Source organism: Eucyclogobius newberryi, unplaced genomic scaffold (assembly GCF_026437365.1).
Source record: "Eucyclogobius newberryi isolate DKJ021-1_F unplaced genomic scaffold, fEucNew1.0.hap1 SCAF_247, whole genome shotgun sequence".
NCBI classification, from domain to species: Eukaryota; Metazoa; Chordata; class Actinopteri; order Gobiiformes; family Gobiidae; genus Eucyclogobius; species Eucyclogobius newberryi.
In genome coordinates, this window is record NW_027315887.1 from 7501 (window position 1) to 26737 (window position 19237).

Genomic DNA, 19237 nt, shown 5'->3' on the forward strand with positions numbered 1-19237 from the left:
TAGAGCGGTCGCTGCTGTTTGTGTTTTAACATGAACAACTATGAGAAAGAGCCAGGGTTTCTCATACATGTTTGTTTGTTTGTTTGTTTGTGTGTTTGTTTGTTTGTGTGTGTGTGTGTGTGTTTGTTTGTTTGTTTGTTTGTGTGTTGCAGAGTCAGTACAGAGCCGAGGGGCTGAAGGAGGCCGCCGTGTCCCTCTACTCAGTCTTACCTGACACGCCCGAGACCCAGAGAGCAAGAGAGACATCACAGCTGCAGAGCCAGGTCTGTTCCTCTGAGGCACAGACGCTCAGGACACAGACCCTCAGGACACAGACGCTCAAGACACAGACGCTCAGGACACAGACGTTCAGGACACAGACGTTCAGGACACAAACGTTCAGGACACAGACTCTCAGGACCCAGACCCACAAGACACAGACCCACAGGACACAGACCCTCAGGACACAGACGCTCAGGACACAGACACTCAGGACACAGACCCTCAGGACACAGACGCTCAGGACACAGACGTTCAGGACACAGACTCTCAGGACACAGACCCTCAGGACACAGACCCACAGGACACAGACGCTCAGGACACAGACGTTCAGGACACAGACTCTCAGGACACAGGAGGACACATGGAGGAGCTAAACAGCTGATTGTGCACGTGGGTGCAGTGGACATGCGGCGGGAACAGACTGAAGTTTTGAAAAAAGACTTCTTGAAGTTATTCGACGTGCTTGATAAAATGGAAATCAAAACATTCATAAGTGGACCTCTTCCAAACATCGACAGGAGGATAAACAAGTTTAGCCGGCTTCTTCAGCTGAACACATGGCTGTCCAAAGAGTGTTCCCCGAGAGGACTACACTATATTGAGAACTTCTATCTATTCTGGAAACGAGAGGACCTGTTTAAGAGAAATGGCCCCCACCTATGCAGAGGTGGAGTGAGGGTGCTGACAGAGAACCTGCTCCACGCTCTGAGGCATTGGACTTGGCCTGGACAGGGTCCTGAGCAGATAGTTAGAGAAGAGAGGAATGAGAGAAGAATTCCTGCTCCATCAGCCAGAGACCGAGCCAATGTTTCAACATCAAAAGCACCACAACCTCAGCCTCCACCAAAGGATTCATCAGCAGCTGCTCCACCACCACCAGCAAAGGATTCAGCTCCAGCTGCTCCACATTCACCTCCAGCAAAGGAACAATCTTCAAAGGCCTTGAACCCATCTGTGACAAGCCCAACAACATCCCTGTCATCGCCCCTGCCTTCACACCAGCCCTGGGTTCCCCCTGCAACATCTACTCCCACTAAAGATTCATCATTCTCCTTCTCATCTCCACTCTCACCCATGGGCCTTCCCAGCCATTTTGAAAGTCTGATCAAATCAGGCATTAAGATGGCTCCACTCACGCCCAATATAGCAAGGGCTATGCCGACTACACCAACAAAAGCCCCACCACCCATCCCCCCTCGCCTCTCACCTGGTCCCAAACTCTCCTTGGTTACAAAAGCCCCACCACCCATCCAAACTCGCCTTTCACCTGGTATCTCCCATAGCTAGGATGCACTGGGTCTCAGCGTTGCCGGGACTTATTGTCACATTAAAAATCAAACCAACCCGGGGCCCTATGTAAAAAGAGCCCCCCCTAGTGCTATTTCTGTAGTCACATCATCACAGAGATGGAAAAACAAAATGCGAGTCAGGCCCAATCTGAGAAATGTGATTCATATTCCCTGTGAAAAGATAAAGCCCAGTCTCACTGAAACTAGTCTGAAACTTGCTGTGCTAAATGTCAGATCCTTATGTAACAAATCTCTCTTAATTAATAATTTTATTTCTTCTTATAATCTTGATTTTATGTTTTTAACTGAAACATGGCTTGACAAAAACACAGGAAATGTAGTTCTGATAGAATCTGCTCCACCCAACTTTAAGTTTGAATCTGAAACACTAGAAAACAAAAAAGGGGGTGGAGTCTGTGCTGTCTTTAGAGATGAAATAATTACCCGCAGGTTGTCTTTTGGGGTGTTTTCATCATTTGAGTATGTATCCTTTAAAATGGAGCTAAAACGGTCTCCATCCATTCTCTTCATTGTTTTATACAAGCCTCCCCAGCACTGCCAAAGTTTTATTGATGATTTTACTGAGATGCTTTCAGTCATATGCACAGACTTTGATGGTTTGGTCATTACAGGTGATTTTCAATGTGCATGTTGATAATATTTGTGACAGAAACGCTAAAGAGCTTGATGCTGTCCTTGAAACCTTCAGTCTTACTCAGCATGTGAGAGGCCCCACCCACAGCAAAGGACACACTCTAGATCTCATAATTACAAAGGGGGTAAATATTTCAAATGTTAATGTGATCGATGTTGCTCTGTCTGATCATTTCTGTGTCTTCTTTGACCTGTCTGTTTCTCCCAAACCTCCGGTTGGTCCTGCAGTTGTTCAGAGGAGACACATAAGTGATGGCACAGGTGCACTGTTTATGGAAATGATAAACTTTGAAAATGTCTCATGTTCTAATGTAAATGATTTGTTGAACTCTGTTACATCTAGTGTTTTGAATGTTCTGGACACCATCGCCCCTATAAAGGCTAAAATGGTTAAAAATAAGCAGAAGGCGCCGTGGAGGAATGATGATTCGGTCAGGGCACAGAAAAGGGAGTGCCGCAGGGCCGAACGGAAATGGCGCAAGTCAAAGCTCCAGGTTCAAAAAGAGATTTACAAAGAAAAGCTGAACATGTACAACCTAATCTTATGTAGAACTAGGGAAAGATATTTTTCTGAAATAATTGGAAGCTGCAGTAACAACTCGCGTGTCCTGTTTGCCACAGTAAACAGATTAACAAACCCTCCAGCTCAGCTGCCGTTAGAACTCATTTCCACATCCAAGTGTAATGAGTTTGCATTATTCTTTAATGACAAAGTTCAGGGCATTAAAAATGCTATAAATCCCACAATGCAAAAAAATACCCTAAAACCACCAAGACACTTAGAGCTAACTCACTTTGCACCAGTAACTGATAAAACTGTCCATGAGATCATCACCAGTCTGAGTTCATCTACATGCTGCCTTGATGTGTTACCCACCAAATTTCTAAAGTCTGTGCTGAACAGTTTGTTAGCACCATTCACTCACATAGTTAACATGTCGCTTCAATCTGGAACATTCCCAATGTCTTTGAAAACTGCGGTCATAAAGCCTCTCCTAAAGAAGAGCAGTCTTGATGCCGCAGTACTGAGTCATTACCGGCCCATCTCTAATCTGCCATTTTGGGGCAAAGTCCTTGAAAAGGTTGTTTACCAACAGCTCACAGATTTCCTCTTAATAAACAACTCATTTGATGTTTTTCAGTCAGGTTTTAGACCTCATCACAGCACTGAGACTGCTCTTGTCAAGGTGACAAATGACATCCGCCTGAACACTGACACGGGCAAAGCCTCAGTCTTAATTCTGTTAGATCTGAGTGCTGCTTTTGACACTGTCGATCATGGGATCCTCTTACAGAGACTAGAGGACTGGGTGGGCATCACTGGCACTGCCCTAAACTGGTTAAGGCCCTATCTGGAAGACAGGAAGTACTTTGTTGAAATTGGTAGCTGTGTCTCAGACCACATGACCCTGACCTGTGGAGTGTCCCAAGGGTCAGTCCTGGGTCCCCTTCTGTTCAACCTCTACATGCTGCCATTAGGTCAGTTGATACGCAGTGAAAATGTGTCCTATCACAATTATGCAGACGACACTCAGATCTATGTTTCACTATCGGCAGGTGACTATGGACCAGTAGATTCACTCTGTCACTGCATCCAACAGATCAGTTTGTCACTTTCTCCAGCTGAACTCAGACAAGACTGAAATAATCGTTTTTGGCCCACAGAAACAAAGAGAAAGTGTTAGCGGTCACCTCCAGAGTCTCGCTCTAAAACCTACAAACCAAATTAGAAATCTGGGGGTAATAATGGACTCAGACTTGAACTTTAATAGCCACGTCAAATCAATAACATCAGCAGCTTTTTACCATCTAAAAAACATTGCCAAAATCAAAAATATAGTGTCAAAACCAGATTTAGAGAGACTTATCCATGCGTTTGTCTCCAGTAGATTAGACTACTGTAACGGCCGCTCACTGGTCTCTCCAAACGAGTTGTAAAACAGCTGCAGTTCATCCAGAACGCTGCTGCCCGGGTCCTGACTAGAACCAGGAAGTACCGTCACATTAGTCCTGACTAGAACCAGGAAGTACCATCACATTAGTCCTGTTCTCAGGTCTCTGCACTGGCTCCCTGTGGCTCAGAGAAGAGACTTTAAAGCAGCTCTGCTTGTGTACAAGTCTCTCCATGGCCTAGCACCAAAGTACATCTTGGATATGTTAGTGCCATATGAACCATCTCGGACTCTGAGGACCTCAGGGACCGGCCTCCTGCTGGTGCCAGAGTCAGGACAAAACATGGGGAATCTGCGTTTCAGTTTTATGCAGCTAAAATCTGGAACATTCTTCCTGAAGATGTGAGACGGGCTTCTACTCTGACAATGTTCAAATCTAAGCTAAAAACAGTTTTGTTTAGCTGCGCATATGACTGAAAGGATTTTTTCTTTGCACTCTTCTCTTTTGTTTGTGATTTTATTAGTTTAGAAAATCAGTTGGATTGTTAATTTTTAATTTAGTTAATTTTATTGTATTTCTGTAATTTCTTTGTGATTTGAATGCATTTTTCCTGCTGTGAAGCACTTTGAATTGCCTTGTGTATGAAATGTGCTCTACAAATAAACTTGCCTTGCCTTGCCAGACCCTCAGGACACAGACCCTCAGGACACAGACCCTCAAGACACAGACCCTCAAGACACAGACCCTCAGGACACAGACCCTCAGGACACAGACCCTCAGGACACAGACCCTCAAGACACAGACCCTCAGGACACAGACCCTCAGGACACAGACGCTCAGGACACAGACGTTCAGGACACAGACGCTCAGGACACAGACCCTCAGGACTCAGACCCTCAGGACACAGACCCTCAGGACACAGACGCTCAGGACACAGACCCTCAGAACACAGACCCTCAGGACACAGACGCTCAGGACACAGACCCTCAGGACACAGACCCTCAGGACACAGACGCTCAGGACACAGACCCCCAAGACACAGACCCTCAGGACACAGACGCTCAGGACACAGACCCTCAGGACACAGACCCACAGGACACAGACCCACAGGACACAGACGCTCAGGACACAGACCCTCAGGACTCAGGACACAGACCCTCAGGACACAGGACACAGACCCTCAGGACACAGACGTTCAGGACACAGACCCTCAGGACACAGACCCACAGGACACAGACGCTCAGGACACAGACCCTCAGGACACAGACCCTCAGGACACAGACGCTCAGGACACAGACCCTCAGGACACAGACCCTCAGGACTCAGGACACAGACCCTCAGGACACAGGACACAGACGTTCAGGACACAGACGTTCAGGACACAGACCCTCAAGACACAGACCCTCAGGACATAGACCCACAGGACACAGATGCTCAGGACACAGACCCTCAGGACACAGACCCACAGGACACAGACCCACAGGACACAGACGCTCAGGACACAGACCCTCAGGACACAGACCCACAGGACACAGACGCTCAGGACACAGACCCTCAGGACTCAGGACACAGACCCTCAGGACTCAGGACACAGGACACAGACCCTCAGGACACAGGACACAGACGCTCAGGACACAGACGCTCAGGACACAGACCCTCAGGACACAGACCCTCAGGACACAGACCCTCAGGACACAGACCCCCAGGACTCAGGACACAGACCCTCAGGACACAGGACACAGATCTCCTCTCAGGACACAGACCTCCTCTCAGGACACAGACCTCCTCTCAGGACACAGACCTCTTCTCAGGACACAGACCTCCTCTCAGGACACAGACCTCCTCTCAGGACACAGACCTCCTGATCTTCTCTCTTTCCTTTCTTTCAGTTGAAGTACAGACAGGACAGCTCCTCGTCTCTGTTCAGTCTTCTCCCTGAAACAGCAGAGACTCAGTTCAACAAAGAGCTGCAGGACCTGATCAGTGAGGTACTGAGGGTCCGTTATTCCCCTCCCGAGCGTTGTCACTGAGGGTCCGTTATTCCCCACCCGAGTGTTGCCACTGAGGGTCCGTTATTCCCCCCGAGCGTTGCCACTGAGGGTCTGTTATTCCCCTCCCGAGCGTTGACACTGAGGGTCCGTTATTCCCCTCCTGAGCGTTGCCACTGAGGGTCCGTTATTCCCCTCCCGAGCGTTGTCACTGAGGGTCCGTTATTCCCCACCCGAGTGTTGCCACTGAGGGTCCGTAATTCCCCTCCTGAGCGTTGCCACTGAGGGTCTGTTATTCCCCTCCTGAGCGTTGACACTGAGGGTCCGTTATTCCCCTCCTGAGCGTTGACACTGAGGGTCCGTTATTCCCTCCCGAGCGTTGCCACTGAGGGTCTGTTATTCCCCTCCCGAGCGTTGCCACTGAGGGTCCGTTATTCCCCACCCGAGCGTTGCCACTGAGGGTCCGTTATTCCCCTCCTGAGCGTTGCCACTGAGGGTCTGTTATTCCCCTCCCGAGCGTTGCCACTGAGGGTCCGTTATTCCCCACCCGAGCGTTGCCACTGATGGTCCGTTATTCCCCTCCAGAGCGGACGACCTCGGCTCGCCTGGAACAGGATGATTGGTCTGTGTAGTTTCCGTAGTAACAGTACTTCTTACATTGTGTGACAGAATAAATACTACGAGGTCGGTCGGAGAGAGCGGCGCACGTCTCTGTTCTCTCTGCTCCCTGAGACCAGCCAGACTCAACACGCCAAGAGCCTGATGCCCTTCCAGAGCCAGGTGCCACGCCTCACAGCAGAGTTTGCATGTTCTACCTGTGCTTTAACTCACAGAGAATGTTCATGCTTCATTATCAGAGACTTTGGATCATTATGGGCGTATCACTGTGTAGAGGCGGGGCTTATCACTGTGTAGAGGCGGGGCTTATCACTGTGCAGATGCGGGGCTTATCACTGTGAAGAGGCGGGGCTTATCACTGTGCAGATGCGGGGCTTATCACTGTGAAGAGGCGGGGCTTATTACTGTGCAGATGCGGGGCTTATCACTATGAAGAGGCGGGGCTTATCACTGTGAAGAGGCGGGGCTTATCACTGTGCAGATGCGGGGCTTATCACTGTGCAGATGCGGGGCTTATCACTGTGAAGAGGCGGGGCTTATCACTGTGAAGAGGCGGGGCTTATCACTGTGCAGATGCGGGGCTTATCACTGTGCAGAGGCGGGGCTTATCACTGTGAAGAGGCGGGGCTCATCATTGTGCAGAGGCGGGGCTTATACTGTGTAGAGGCGGGGCTTATATGGTAAAGAGGCAGGGCTTATACGGTAAAGAGGCGGGGCTTATACTGTGAAGAGGCTGAGCTTATCGCTGTGAAGAGGCGGGGCTTATCACTATGAAGAGGCGGGGCTTACACTATGAAGAGGCGGGGCTTACACTATGAAGAGACGGGGCTTACACTATGAAGAGGCGGGGCTTACACTATGAAGAGACGGGGTTTACACTATGAAGAGGCGGGGCTTATCACTATGAAGAGGCGGGGCTTACACTATGAAGAGGCGGGGCTTACACTATGAAGAGGCGGGGCTTATCACTATGAAGAGGCGGGGCTTACACTATGAAGAGGCGGGGCTTATCACTATGAAGAGGCGGGGCTTACACTATGAAGAGGCGGGGCTTACACTATGAAGAGGCTGAGCTTATCACTGTGAAGAGGCGGGGCTTATCACTATGAAGAGGCGGGGCTTACACTATGAAGAGGCGGGGCTTATCACTATGAAGAGGCGGGGCTTACACTATGAAGAGGCAGGGCTTATCACTATGAAGAGGCGGGGCTTACACTATGAAGAGGCGGGGCTTATCACTATGAAGAGGCGGGGCTTACACTATGAAGAGGCGGGGCTTACACTATGAAGAGGCGGGGCTTACACTATGAAGAGGCGGGGCTTATCACTATGAAGAGGCGGGGCTTACACTATGAAGAGGCGGGGCTTATCACTATGAAGAGGCGGGGCTTATCACTATGAAGAGGCGGGGCTTACACTATGAAGAGGCGGGGCTTACACTATGAAGAGGCGGGGCTTATCACTATGAAGAGACGGGGCTTACACTATGAAGAGGCGGGGCTTACACTATGAAGAGGCGGGGCTTACACTATGAAGAGGCGGGGCTTACACTATGAAGAGGCGGGGCTTACACTATGAAGAGGCGGGGCTTATCACTATGAAGAGGCGGGCTTACACTATGAAGAGGCGGGGCTTACACTATGAAGAGGCGGGGCTTATCACTATGAAGAGGCGGGGCTTACACTATGAAGAGGCGGGGCTTATCACTATGAAGAGGCGGGGCTTATCACTATGAAGAGGCGGGGCTTATCACTATGAAGAGGCGGGGCTTACACTATGAAGAGGCGGGGCTTACACTATGAAGAGGCGGGGCTTATCACTATGAAGAGGCGGGGCTTATCACTATGAAGAGGCGGGGCTTATCACTATGAAGAGGCGGGGCTTGCCATGTTCATATTGCGGTGACTCTTGTGTTGCAGGTCCAGTACTCGGAGGACGGGCGGAGGAGAGCGTCTCTGTCTCTTTACTCTCGTCTGTCGGACACGCCCGAGATCCAGCACGCTCTGGAGCTCACCCAGCTGCAGAGCGAGGTACTGCGCCCACCAGCAGCACGCATCACCAGCAGGGGGCGCTCTAGCCACAACCAGGGCTGCGAACTGAAAGGAAATATGAAAAATGAGCACAAATAAATCCAGTGGAAAGAACAGTTGAATCTGTGGTAGAGCTCCCCCTGCTGCTCCTGTGTGAAATGACAACGTCAGAGAACGGACTTAAAGGCTTTTTTTTCTTTCTTTATCAAAATAAGTCATGATAATCACACACAAAACAAGAGCCAGGGTTTCTCAGGAGAGTTGTCTTCAGGTCGAGACAGCAGGAGGCGACGAAGGACACTTCAAACACCAGAACAGAAGTATTTAACCATCACAGGGATTTTTGATGAGGTGAAAATGTTACTTAGTCCTGCAGGTCTTTGTCCTGGTGTTTGGAGACTCTGGTGCACAGTCTTTGTCCTGGTGTTTGGAGACTCTGGTGCACAGTCTTTGTCCTGGTGTTTGGAGACTCTGGTGCACGGTCTGTGTCCTGGTGTTTGGAGACTCTGGTGCACAGTCTGTGTCCTGGTGTTTGGAGACTCTGGTGCACGGTCTGTGTCCCGGTGTTTGGAGACTCTGGTGCACAGTCTGTGTCCTGGTGTTTGGAGACTCTGGTGCACAGTCTGTGTCCTGGTGTTTGGAGACTCTGGTGCACGGTCTGTGTCCTGGTGTTTGGAGACTCTGGTGCACAGTCTGTGTCCTGGTGTTTGGAGACTCTGGTGCACAGTCTTTGTCCTGGTGTTTGGAGACTCTGGTGCACAGTCTGTGTCCTGGTGTTTGGAGACTCTGGTGCACAGTCTGTGTCCTGGTGTTTGGAGACTCTGGTGCACAGTCTGTGTCCTGGTGTTTTCCAGGTGAGTTATCGTCCGAAGCTGCTGGTGAAAGGAGCGCCCTCGTCGTTGTATTCTCAGCTGCCGAACACTCAGGACATGCAGTTTGCCAAAGACATGAACCTTCTGCACAGCCAGGTACCCGACTCGACACCTCCTGAACCTGAACTACATCTGGACTTACATATCAGCTCATGTCAGACGTGAGTTCATCTGGACTTACATATCAGCTCATGTCAGACGTGAGTTCATCTGGACTTACATATCAGCTCATGTCAGACGTGAGTTCATCTGGACTTACATATCAGCTCATGTCAGACGTGAGTTCATCTGGACTTACATATCAGCTCATGTCAGACGTGAGTTCATCTGGACTTACATATCAGCTCATGTCAGACGTGAGTTCATCTGGACTTACATATCAGCTCATGTCAGACGTGAGTTCATCTGGACTTACATATCAGCTCATGTCAGAGGGGGTTTTGTTCCAGAGGAAGTACGTGGAGCAGAGCAGGAGGAGACTGTCCCAGACTCTGTTCCATCAGCTTCCTCAGACGCTCCAGACACAACACGCCCGGACCGTGGGAGAGCTGCAGAGCCAGGTGAGACTTCTGCCCTGTTTAGTCCTGGTTCAGTCCTGGTTCAGTCCTGGTTTAGACCTGGTTTAGTCCTGGTTCAGACCTGGTTTAGTCCTGGTTTAGACCTGGTTTAGACCTGGTTTAGACCTGGTTCAGTCCTGGTTTAGACCTGGTTTAGACCTGGTTTAGACCTGGTTTAGTCCTGGTTCAGTCCTGGTTTAGACCTGGTTTAGACCTGGTTTAGACCTGGTTTAGACCTGGTTTAGTCCTGGTTCAGTCCTGGTTTAGACCTGGTTTAGTCCTGGTTTAGACCTGGTTTAGACCTGGTTTAGACCTGGTTTAGACCTGGTTTAGTCCTGGTTTAGTCATGGTTTAGACCTGGTTTAGTCCTGGTTCAGTCCTGGTTTAGACCTGGTTTAGACCTGGTTTAGTCCTGGTTTAGACCTGGTTTAGACCTGGTTTAGACCTGGTTTAGACCTGGTTTAGTCCTGGTTTAGACCTGGTTTAGACCTGGTTTAGTCCTGGTTTAGACCTGGTTCAGTCCTGGTTCAGTCCTGGTTTAGACCTGGTTTAGTCCTGGTTTAGTCCTGGTTCAGTCCTGGTTTAGACCTGGTTTAGACCTGGTTTAGTCCTGGTTTAGACCTGGTTTAGTCCTGGTTCAGTCCTGGTTTAGACCTGGTTTAGTCCTGGTTTAGACCTGGTTTAGACCTGGTTTAGACCTGGTTTAGACCTGGTTTAGTCCTGGTTTAGTCATGGTTTAGACCTGGTTTAGTCCTGGTTCAGTCCTGGTTTAGACCTGGTTTAGACCTGGTTTAGTCCTGGTTCAGTCCTGGTTCAGTCCTGGTTTAGACCTGGTTTAGTCCTGGTTTAGTCCTGGTTTAGTCCTGGTTCTTTCCTGGTTCTAGTCCTGGTTCTTCCCTGGTTCTAGTCCTAGTTCTAGTCCTGGTTCTGCCCTAGTTCTAGTCCTGGTTCTTTCCTGGTTCTAGTCCTGGTTCTTCCCTGGTTCTAGTCCTAGTTCTAGTCCTGGTTCTGTCCTGGTTCTGGTCCTAGTTCAGTCCTGGTTCTAGTCCTGGTTCTTTCCTGGTTCTAGTCCTGGCTCTTCCCTGGTTCTAGTCCTAGTTCAGTCCTGGTTCTAGTCCTGGTTCTTCCCTGGTTCTAGTCCTAGTTCTAGTCCTGGTTCTGCCCTGGTTCTGGTCCTAGTTCAGTCCTGGTTCTAGTCCTGGTTCTTTCCTGGTTCTAGTCCTGGTTCTGGTCCTAGTTCAGTCCTGGTTCTAGTCCTGGTTCTTTCCTGGTTCTAGTCCTGGCTCTTCCCTGGTTCTAGTCCTAGTTCAGTCCTGGTTCTAGTCCTGGTTCTTCCCTGGTTCTAGTCCTAGTTCTAGTCCTGGTTCTTCCCTGGTTCTAGTCCTAGTTCTAGTCCTAGTTCTGCCCTGGTTCTAGTCCTAGTTCAGTCCTGGTTCTAGTCCTGGTTCTTTCCTGGTTCTAGTCCTGGTTCTTCCCTGGTTCTAGTCCTAGTTCAGTCCTGGTTCTAGTCCTGGTTCTTTCCTGGTTCTAGTCCTGGTTCTTCCCTGGTTCTAGTCCTAGTTCAGTCCTGGTTCTAGTCCTGGTTCTTTCCTGGTTCTAGTCCTGGTTCTTCCCTGGTTCTAGTCCTAGTTCAGTCCTGGTTCTAGTCCTGGTTCTTCCCTGGTTCTAGTCCTAGTTCAGTCCTGGTTCTAGTCCTGGTTCTTTCCTGGTTCTAGTCCTGGTTCTTCCCTTGTTCTAGTCCTAGTTCAGTCCTGGTTCTAGTCCTGGTTCTTCCCTGGTTCTAGTCCTAGTTCAGTCCTGGTTCTAGTCCTGGTTCTTCCCTGGTTCTAGTCCTAGTTCAGTCCTGGTTCTAGTCCTAGTTCAGTCCTGGTTCTAGTCCTGGCTCTTCCCTGGTTCTAGTCCTAGTTCAGTCCTGGTTCTAGTCCTGGTTCTTCCCTGGTTCTAGTCCTAGTTCTAGTCCTGGTTCTGCCCTGGTTCTGGTCCTAGTTCAGTCCTGGTTCTAGTCCTGGTTCTTTCCTGGTTCTAGTCCTGGTTCTAGTCCTAGTTCAGTCCTGGTTCTAGTCCTGGTTCTTCCCTGGTTCTAGTCCTAGTTCTAGTCCTAGTTCTGCCCTGGTTCTAGTCCTAGTTCAGTCCTGGTTCTAGTCCTGGTTCTTCCCTGGTTCTAGTCTTGGTTCTTTCCTGGTTCTAGTCCTGGTTCTTCCCTGGTTCTAGTCCTAGTTCAGTCCTGGTTCTAGTCCTGGTTCTTTCCTGGTTCTAGTCCTGGTTCAGTCCTGGTTCTAGTCCTGGTTCTTTCCTGGTTCTAGTCCTAGTTCTGCCCTGGTTCTAGTCCTAGTTCAGTCCTGGTTCTAGTCCTGGTTCTTCCCTTGTTCTAGTCCTAGTTCAGTCCTGGTTCTAGTCCTGGTTCTTCCCTGGTTCTAGTCCTAGTTCAGTCCTGGTTCTAGTCCTGGTTCTTCCCTGGTTCTAGTCCTAGTTCAGTCCTGGTTCTAGTCCTAGTTCAGTCCTGGTTCTAGTCCTGGTTCTTCCCTGGTTCTAGTCCTAACTCTTTTCCTCTTGTACTTTCAGAGTTGTTACAGAGAAGCAGCTCCAAAGTCCAGCTCCAGTCTCTTCTCAGTCCTGCCTCAGACTCTGGACACGGCTCACGCCAAACTCACCTCCGAGCTCATCAGCCAGGTACAGCCCCGCCCCAGCCCCGCCCCTTTCCAAACTCATCTCCGAGCTCATCAGCCAGGTACAGCCCCGCCCCAGCCCCGCCCCTTTCCAAACTCACCTCCGAGCTCGTCAGCCAGGTACAGCCCCGCCCCAGCCCCGCCCCTTTCCAAACTCACCTCCGAGCTCGTCAGCCAGGTACAGCCCCGCCCCAGCCCCGCCCCTTTCCGAACTCACCTCCGAGCTCGTCAGCCAGGTACAGCCCCGCCCCAGCCCCGCCCCTTTCCAAACTCACCTCCGAGCTCGTCAGCCAGGTACAGCCCGCCCCTTTTCACTTCAAAACCTCCCTCAAAACACACCACCAGAACTATGAATGAATGAGAGATCGAGGTTTAATCATTCCCCAAATCAAAAAGAGACAAAAGTAAAAACACAGTTGTAGTTTTATGAATGTGAGACAGAAATCTGGATCTGAGGTTTTGTAAGTCCAGTCTTTTTGTCCCTTTCACATGTTTGTGTTTCAGGTGAAGTACAAAGAGGAGAGTCTGAAGGAGATGAGGCTGAACCTGTTTTCTCTGCTGCCTCAGACTTTAGAGACTCAACACGCCAAAGAGGCCGACGCCCTGCAGAGTGAGGTAATGCAGGCCCCGCCTCCTGCAGAGTGAGGTAATACAGGCCCCTCCTCCAGTCCTCTCTCAGTCCAGGCCGTTGTTTGTGACAGGCTGAAGTACACAGGTGGATGTAGTACTGTGTATAGTACTGTGTATTGTACTGTGTATTCTTCAGGTGAAGTACAGGGGTCGTGTGAAGCAGCAGAACCAGAGCAGCCTGTTCCAGCAGCTCTCCCACACGCCGCTCACTCAGAGGGCCAAAGAGCTGTCGAAGCTGCTCAGCGAGGTCCGCAGCACCTGACCGCTGTCTCCCTCCTGACCGCTTTCTCCCTCCTGACCGGTGTCTCCCTCCTGACCTCTTTCCCCCTCCTGACCTCTTTCTCCCTCCTGACCTCTTTCTGCCTCCTGACCGCTGTCTCCCTCCTGACCGCTTTCTCCCTCCTGACCGCTTTCTCCCTCCTGACCGCTGTCTCCCTCCTGACCGCTTTCTCCCTCCTGACCGCTGTCTCCCTCCTGACCGGTGTCTCCCTCCTGACCGCTGTCTCCCTCCTGACCTCTTTCTCCCTCCTGACCTCTTTCTCCCTCCTGACCGCTGTCTCCCTCCTGACCGCTTTCTCCCTCCTGACCGCTTTCTCCCTCCTGACCGCTGTCTCCCTCCTGACCGCTGTCTCCCTCCTGACCGCTTTCTCCCTCCTGACCGCTGTCTCCCTCCTGACCGGTGTCTCCCTCCTGACCGGTGTCTCCCTCCTGACCTCTTTCTCCCTCCTGACCGCTTTCTCCCTCCTGACCGGTGTCTCCCTCTTGACCTCTTTCTCCCTCCTGACCTCTTTCTCCCTCCTGACCTCTTTCTCCCTCCTGACCGCTGACTCCATCCTGACCTCTTTCTCCCTCCTGACCTCTTTCTCCCTCTTGACCTCTTTCTCCCTCTTGACCTCTTTCTCCCTCTTGACCTCTTTCTCCCTCCTGACCTCTTTCTCCCTCCTGACCTCTTTCTCCCTCCTGACCGCTGACTCCCTCCTGACCTCTTTCTCCCTCCTGACCGCTGACTCCCTCCTGACCTCTTTCTCCCTCCTGACCTCTTTCTCCCTCTTGACCTCTTTCTCTCTCCTGACCTCTTTCTCCCTCCTGACCTCTTTCTCCCTCCTGACCGCTGACTCCCTCCTGACCTCTTTCTCCCTCCTGACCGCTGACTCCCTCCTGACCTCTTTCTCCCTCCTGACCTCTTTCTCCCTCTTGACCTCTTTCTCCCTCCTGACCGCTGTCTCCCTCCTGACCGCTGTCTCCCTCCTGACCGGTGTCTCCCTCCTGACCGCTTTCTCCCTCCTGACCGCTTTCTCCCTCCTGACCTCTTTCTCCCTCCTGACCGCTTTCTCCCTCCTGACCGCTGTCTCCCTCCTGACCGCTGTCTCCCTCCTGACCGGTGTCTCCCTCCTGACCGGTGTCTCCCTCCTGACCGGTGTCTCCCTCCTGACCTCTTTCTCCCTCCTGACCGCTTTCTCCCTCCTGACCGGTGTCTCCCTCTTGACCTCTTTCTCCCTCCTGACCTCTTTCTCCCTCCTGACCTCTTTCTCCCTCCTGACCGCTGACTCCCTCCTGACCTCTTTCTCCCTCCTGACCGCTTACTCCCTCCTGACCTCTTTCTCCCTCCTGACCTCTTTCTCCCTCTTGACCTCTTTCTCCCTCTTGACCTCTTTCTCCCTCTTGACCTCTTTCTCCCTCCTGACCTCTTTCTCCCTCCTGACCTCTTTCTCCCTCCTGACCGCTGACTCCCTCCTGACCTCTTTCTCCCTCCTGACCGCTGACTCCCTCCTGACCTCTTTCTCCCTCCTGACCTCTTTCTCCCTCTTGACCTCTTTCTCCCTCTTGACCTCTTTCTCCCTCCTGACCGCTGACTCCCTCCTGACCTCTTTCTCCCTCCTGACCTCTTTCTCCCTCCTGACCGCTGACTCCCTCCTGACCTCTTTCTCCCTCCTGACCTCTTTCTCCCTCTTGACCTCTTTCTCCCTCTTGACCTCTTTCTCCCTCCTGACCGCTGACTCCCTCCTGACCTCTTTCTCCCTCCTGACCGCTGACTCCCTCCTGACCTCTTTCTCCCTCCTGACCTCTTTCTCCCTCTTGACCTCTTTCTCCCTCTTGACCTCTTTCTCCCTCCTGACCGCTGACTCCCTCCTGACCTCTTTCTCCCTCCTGACCTCTTTCTCCCTCCTGACCTCTTTCTCCCTCCTGACCTCTTTCTCCCTCCTGACCGCTGACTCCCTCCTGACCTCTTTCTCCCTCTTGACCTCTTTCTCCCTCCTGACCGCTGACTCCCTCCTGACCTCTTTCTCCCTCCTGACCTCTTTCTCCCTCCTGACCTCTTTCTCCCTCCTGACCTCTTTCTCCCTCCTGACCGCTGACTCCCTCCTGACCTCTTTCTCCCTCTTGACCTCTTTCTCCCTCCTGACCTCTTTCTCCCTCCTGACCGCTGACTCCCTCCTGACCTCTTTCTCCCTCCTGACCTCTTTCTCCCTCTTGACCTCTTTCTCCCTCTTGACCTCTTTCTCCCTCCTGACCGCTGACTCCCTCCTGACCTCTTTCTCCCTCCTGACCTCTTTCTCCCTCCTGACCTCTTTCTCCCTCTTGACCTCTTTCTCCCTCTTGACCTCTTTCTCCCTCCTGACCGCTGACTCCCTCCTGACCTCTTTCTCCCTCCTGACCTCTTTCTCCCTCCTGACCGCTGACTCCCTCCTGACCTCTTTCTCCCTCCTGACCTCTTTCTCCCTCTTGACCTCTTTCTCCCTCTTGACCTCTTTCTCCCTCCTGACCGCTGACTCCCTCCTGACCTCTTTCTCCCTCCTGACCGCTGACTCCCTCCTGACCTCTTTCTCCCTCCTGACCTCTTTCTCCCTCTTGACCTCTTTCTCCCTCTTGACCTCTTTCTCCCTCCTGACCGCTGACTCCCTCCTGACCTCTTTCTCCCTCCTGACCTCTTTCTCCCTCCTGACCTCTTTCTCCCTCCTGACCTCTTTCTCCCTCCTGACCGCTGACTCCCTCCTGACCTCTTTCTCCCTCTTGACCTCTTTCTCCCTCCTGACCGCTGACTCCCTCCTGACCTCTTTCTCCCTCCTGACCTCTTTCTCCCTCCTGACCTCTTTCTCCCTCCTGACCTCTTTCTCCCTCCTGACCGCTGACTCCCTCCTGACCTCTTTCTCCCTCTTGACCTCTTTCTCCCTCCTGACCTCTTTCTCCCTCCTGACCGCTGACTCCCTCCTGACCTCTTTCTCCCTCCTGACCTCTTTCTCCCTCTTGACCTCTTTCTCCCTCTTGACCTCTTTCTCCCTCCTGACCGCTGACTCCCTCCTGACCTCTTTCTCCCTCCTGACCTCTTTCTCCCTCCTGACCTCTTTCTCCCTCCTGACCTCTTTCTCCCTCCTGACCGCTGACTCCCTCCTGACCTCTTTCTCCCTCTTGACCTCTTTCTCCCTCCTGACCGCTGACTCCCTCCTGACCTCTTTCTCCCTCCTGACCTCTTTCTCCCTCCTGACCTCTTTCTCCCTCCTGACCTCTTTCTCCCTCCTGACCGCTGACTCCCTCCTGACCTCTTTCTCCCTCTTGACCTCTTTCTCCCTCCTGACCTCTTTCTCCCTCCTGACCGCTGACTCCCTCCTGACCTCTTTCTCCCTCCTGACCGCTGACTCCCTCCTGACCTCTTTCTCCCTCCTGACCGCTGACTTATGTTCCACAGGTCAAGTACCGAGAGGCCGGGACGAAAGACCTGCGCGTCCCTCTGTTTCACCTGCTCCCGGAGACTCTGGAGACGCTGCACGCCAAAGAGACAGGAAACAGACTCAGTCAGGTAAAGACACAAAGAGGAAACAGACTCAGAGGTAAAGAAACAAAGAGGAAACAGACTCAGAGGTAAAGACACAAAGAGGAAACAGACTCAGTCAGGTAAAGACACAAAGAGGAAACAGACTCAGTCAGGTAAAGACACAAAGAGGAAACAGACTCAGTCAGGTAAAGACACAAAGAGGAAACAGACTCAGAGGTAAAGAAACAAAGAGGAAACAGACTCAGAGGTAAAGACACAAAGAGGAAACAGACTCAGAGGTAAAGAAACAAAGAGGAAACAGACTCAGAGGTAAAGACACAAAGAGGAAACAGACTCAGAGGTAAAGACACAAAGAGGAAACAGACTCAGAGGTAAAGACACAAAGAGGAAACAGACTCAGAGGTAAAGACACAAAGAGGAAACAGACTCAGAGGTAAAGACACAAAGAGGAAACAGACTCAGGTAAAGACACAAAGAGGAAACAGACTCAGAGGTAAAGACACAAAGAGGAAACAGACTCAGAGGTAAAGACACAAAGAGGAAACAGACTCAGAGGTAAAGACACAAAGAGGAAACAGACTCAGAGGATAAAAGTGTTTTCACTGCAGACTTCTCTCTTCCAGGTGAAATACAGACTCAAAGACACGAGCTCGTCCTCTTATTCAACTCTGAGTGAAACCAACGAGAGCCACTTCACCCGAGAGCTCCAGGACGCCATCAGCGAGGTGAGAGAGCAGAGGGCATTTAGTCCTGCTTTAGACCTGCTTTAGTCCTGTTAGTCCTGCTTTAGACCTGCTTTAGTCCTGTTAGTCCTGCTTTAGACCTGCTTTAGTCCTGCTTTAGTCCTGCTTTAGACCTGCTTTAGTCCTGCTTTAGACCTGCTTTAGTCCTGGTTTAGACCTGCTTTAGTCCTGCTTTAGTCCTGCTTTAGACCTGCTTTAGACCTGCTTTAGTCCTGTTAGACCTGCTTTAGTCCTGCTTTAGTCCTGCTTTAGTCCTGCTTTAGACCTGGTTTAGACCTGCTTTAGTCCTGCTTTAGTCCTGGTTTAGACCTGCTTTAGACCTGCTTTAGACCTGCTTTAGACCTGCTTTAGTCCTGCTTTAGTCCTGCTTTAGACCTGCTTTAGTCCTGCTTTAGTCCTGCTTTAGTCCTGCTTTTGTCCTGCTTTAGTCCTGCTTTAGACCTGCTTTAGTCCTGCTTTAGTCCTGCTTTAGACCTGCTTTAGTCCTGCTTTAGTCCTGCTTTAGACCTGCTTTAGTCCTGCTTTAGACCTGCTTTAGACCTGCTTTAGACCTGCTTTAGACCTGCTTTAGTCCTGCTTTAGTCCTGCTTTAGTCCTGCTTTTGTCCTGCTTTAGTCCTGCTTTAGACCTGCTTTAGTCCTGCTTTAGTCCTGCTTTAGACCTGCTTTAGTCCTGCTTTAGTCCTGCTTTAGACCTGCTTTAGTCCTGCTTTAGACCTGCTTTAGACCTGCTTTAGTCCTGCTTTAGACCTGCTTTAGTCCTGCTTTAGTCCTGCTTTAGACCTGCTTTAGACCTGCTTTAGACCTGCTTTAGTCCTGCTTTAGACCTGTTTTAGTCCTGTTAGACCTGCTTTAGTCCTGCTTTAGTCCTGCTTTAGACCTGCTTTAGTCCTGCTTTAGACCTGCTTTAGACCTGCTTTAGTCCTGCTTTAGTCCTGCTTTAGTCCTGCTTTAGACCTGCTTTAGACCTGCTTTAGTCCTGCTTTAGACCTGCTTTAGACCTGCTTTAGTCCTGCTTTAGTCCTGCTTTAGTCCTGCTTTAGACCTGCTTTAGTCCTGCTTTAGACCTGCTTTAGACCTGCTTTAGTCCTGCTTTAGTCCTGCTTTAGACCTGCTTTAGTCCTGCTTTAGTCCTGCTTTAGTCCTGCTTTAGACCTGCTTTAGTCCTGCTTTAGACCTGCTTTAGACCTGCTTTAGTCCTGCTTTAGTCCTGCTTTAGACCTGCTTTAGTCCAGCTTTAGTCCTGCTTTAGTCCTGCTTTAGTC

At 51.0% G+C, this 19237-nt stretch overlaps 1 protein-coding gene across 1 annotated transcript in view; it reads left to right on the forward strand.

Moving 5' to 3' along the window:
* Positions 1-19237, forward strand: part of LOC140372538 (uncharacterized) — a 112890-nt gene that overhangs the window by 979 nt on the left and 92674 nt on the right. Inside the window, 11 exon segments of the mRNA XM_072459670.1 lie at positions 153-263; positions 5987-6085; positions 6755-6865; positions 8623-8733; positions 9588-9701; positions 10055-10165; positions 12725-12832; positions 13333-13443; positions 13595-13705; positions 17144-17254; positions 17854-17955. Coding sequence (XP_072315771.1) covers positions 153-263; positions 5987-6085; positions 6755-6865; positions 8623-8733; positions 9588-9701; positions 10055-10165; positions 12725-12832; positions 13333-13443; positions 13595-13705; positions 17144-17254; positions 17854-17955 — 1200 coding nt within the window.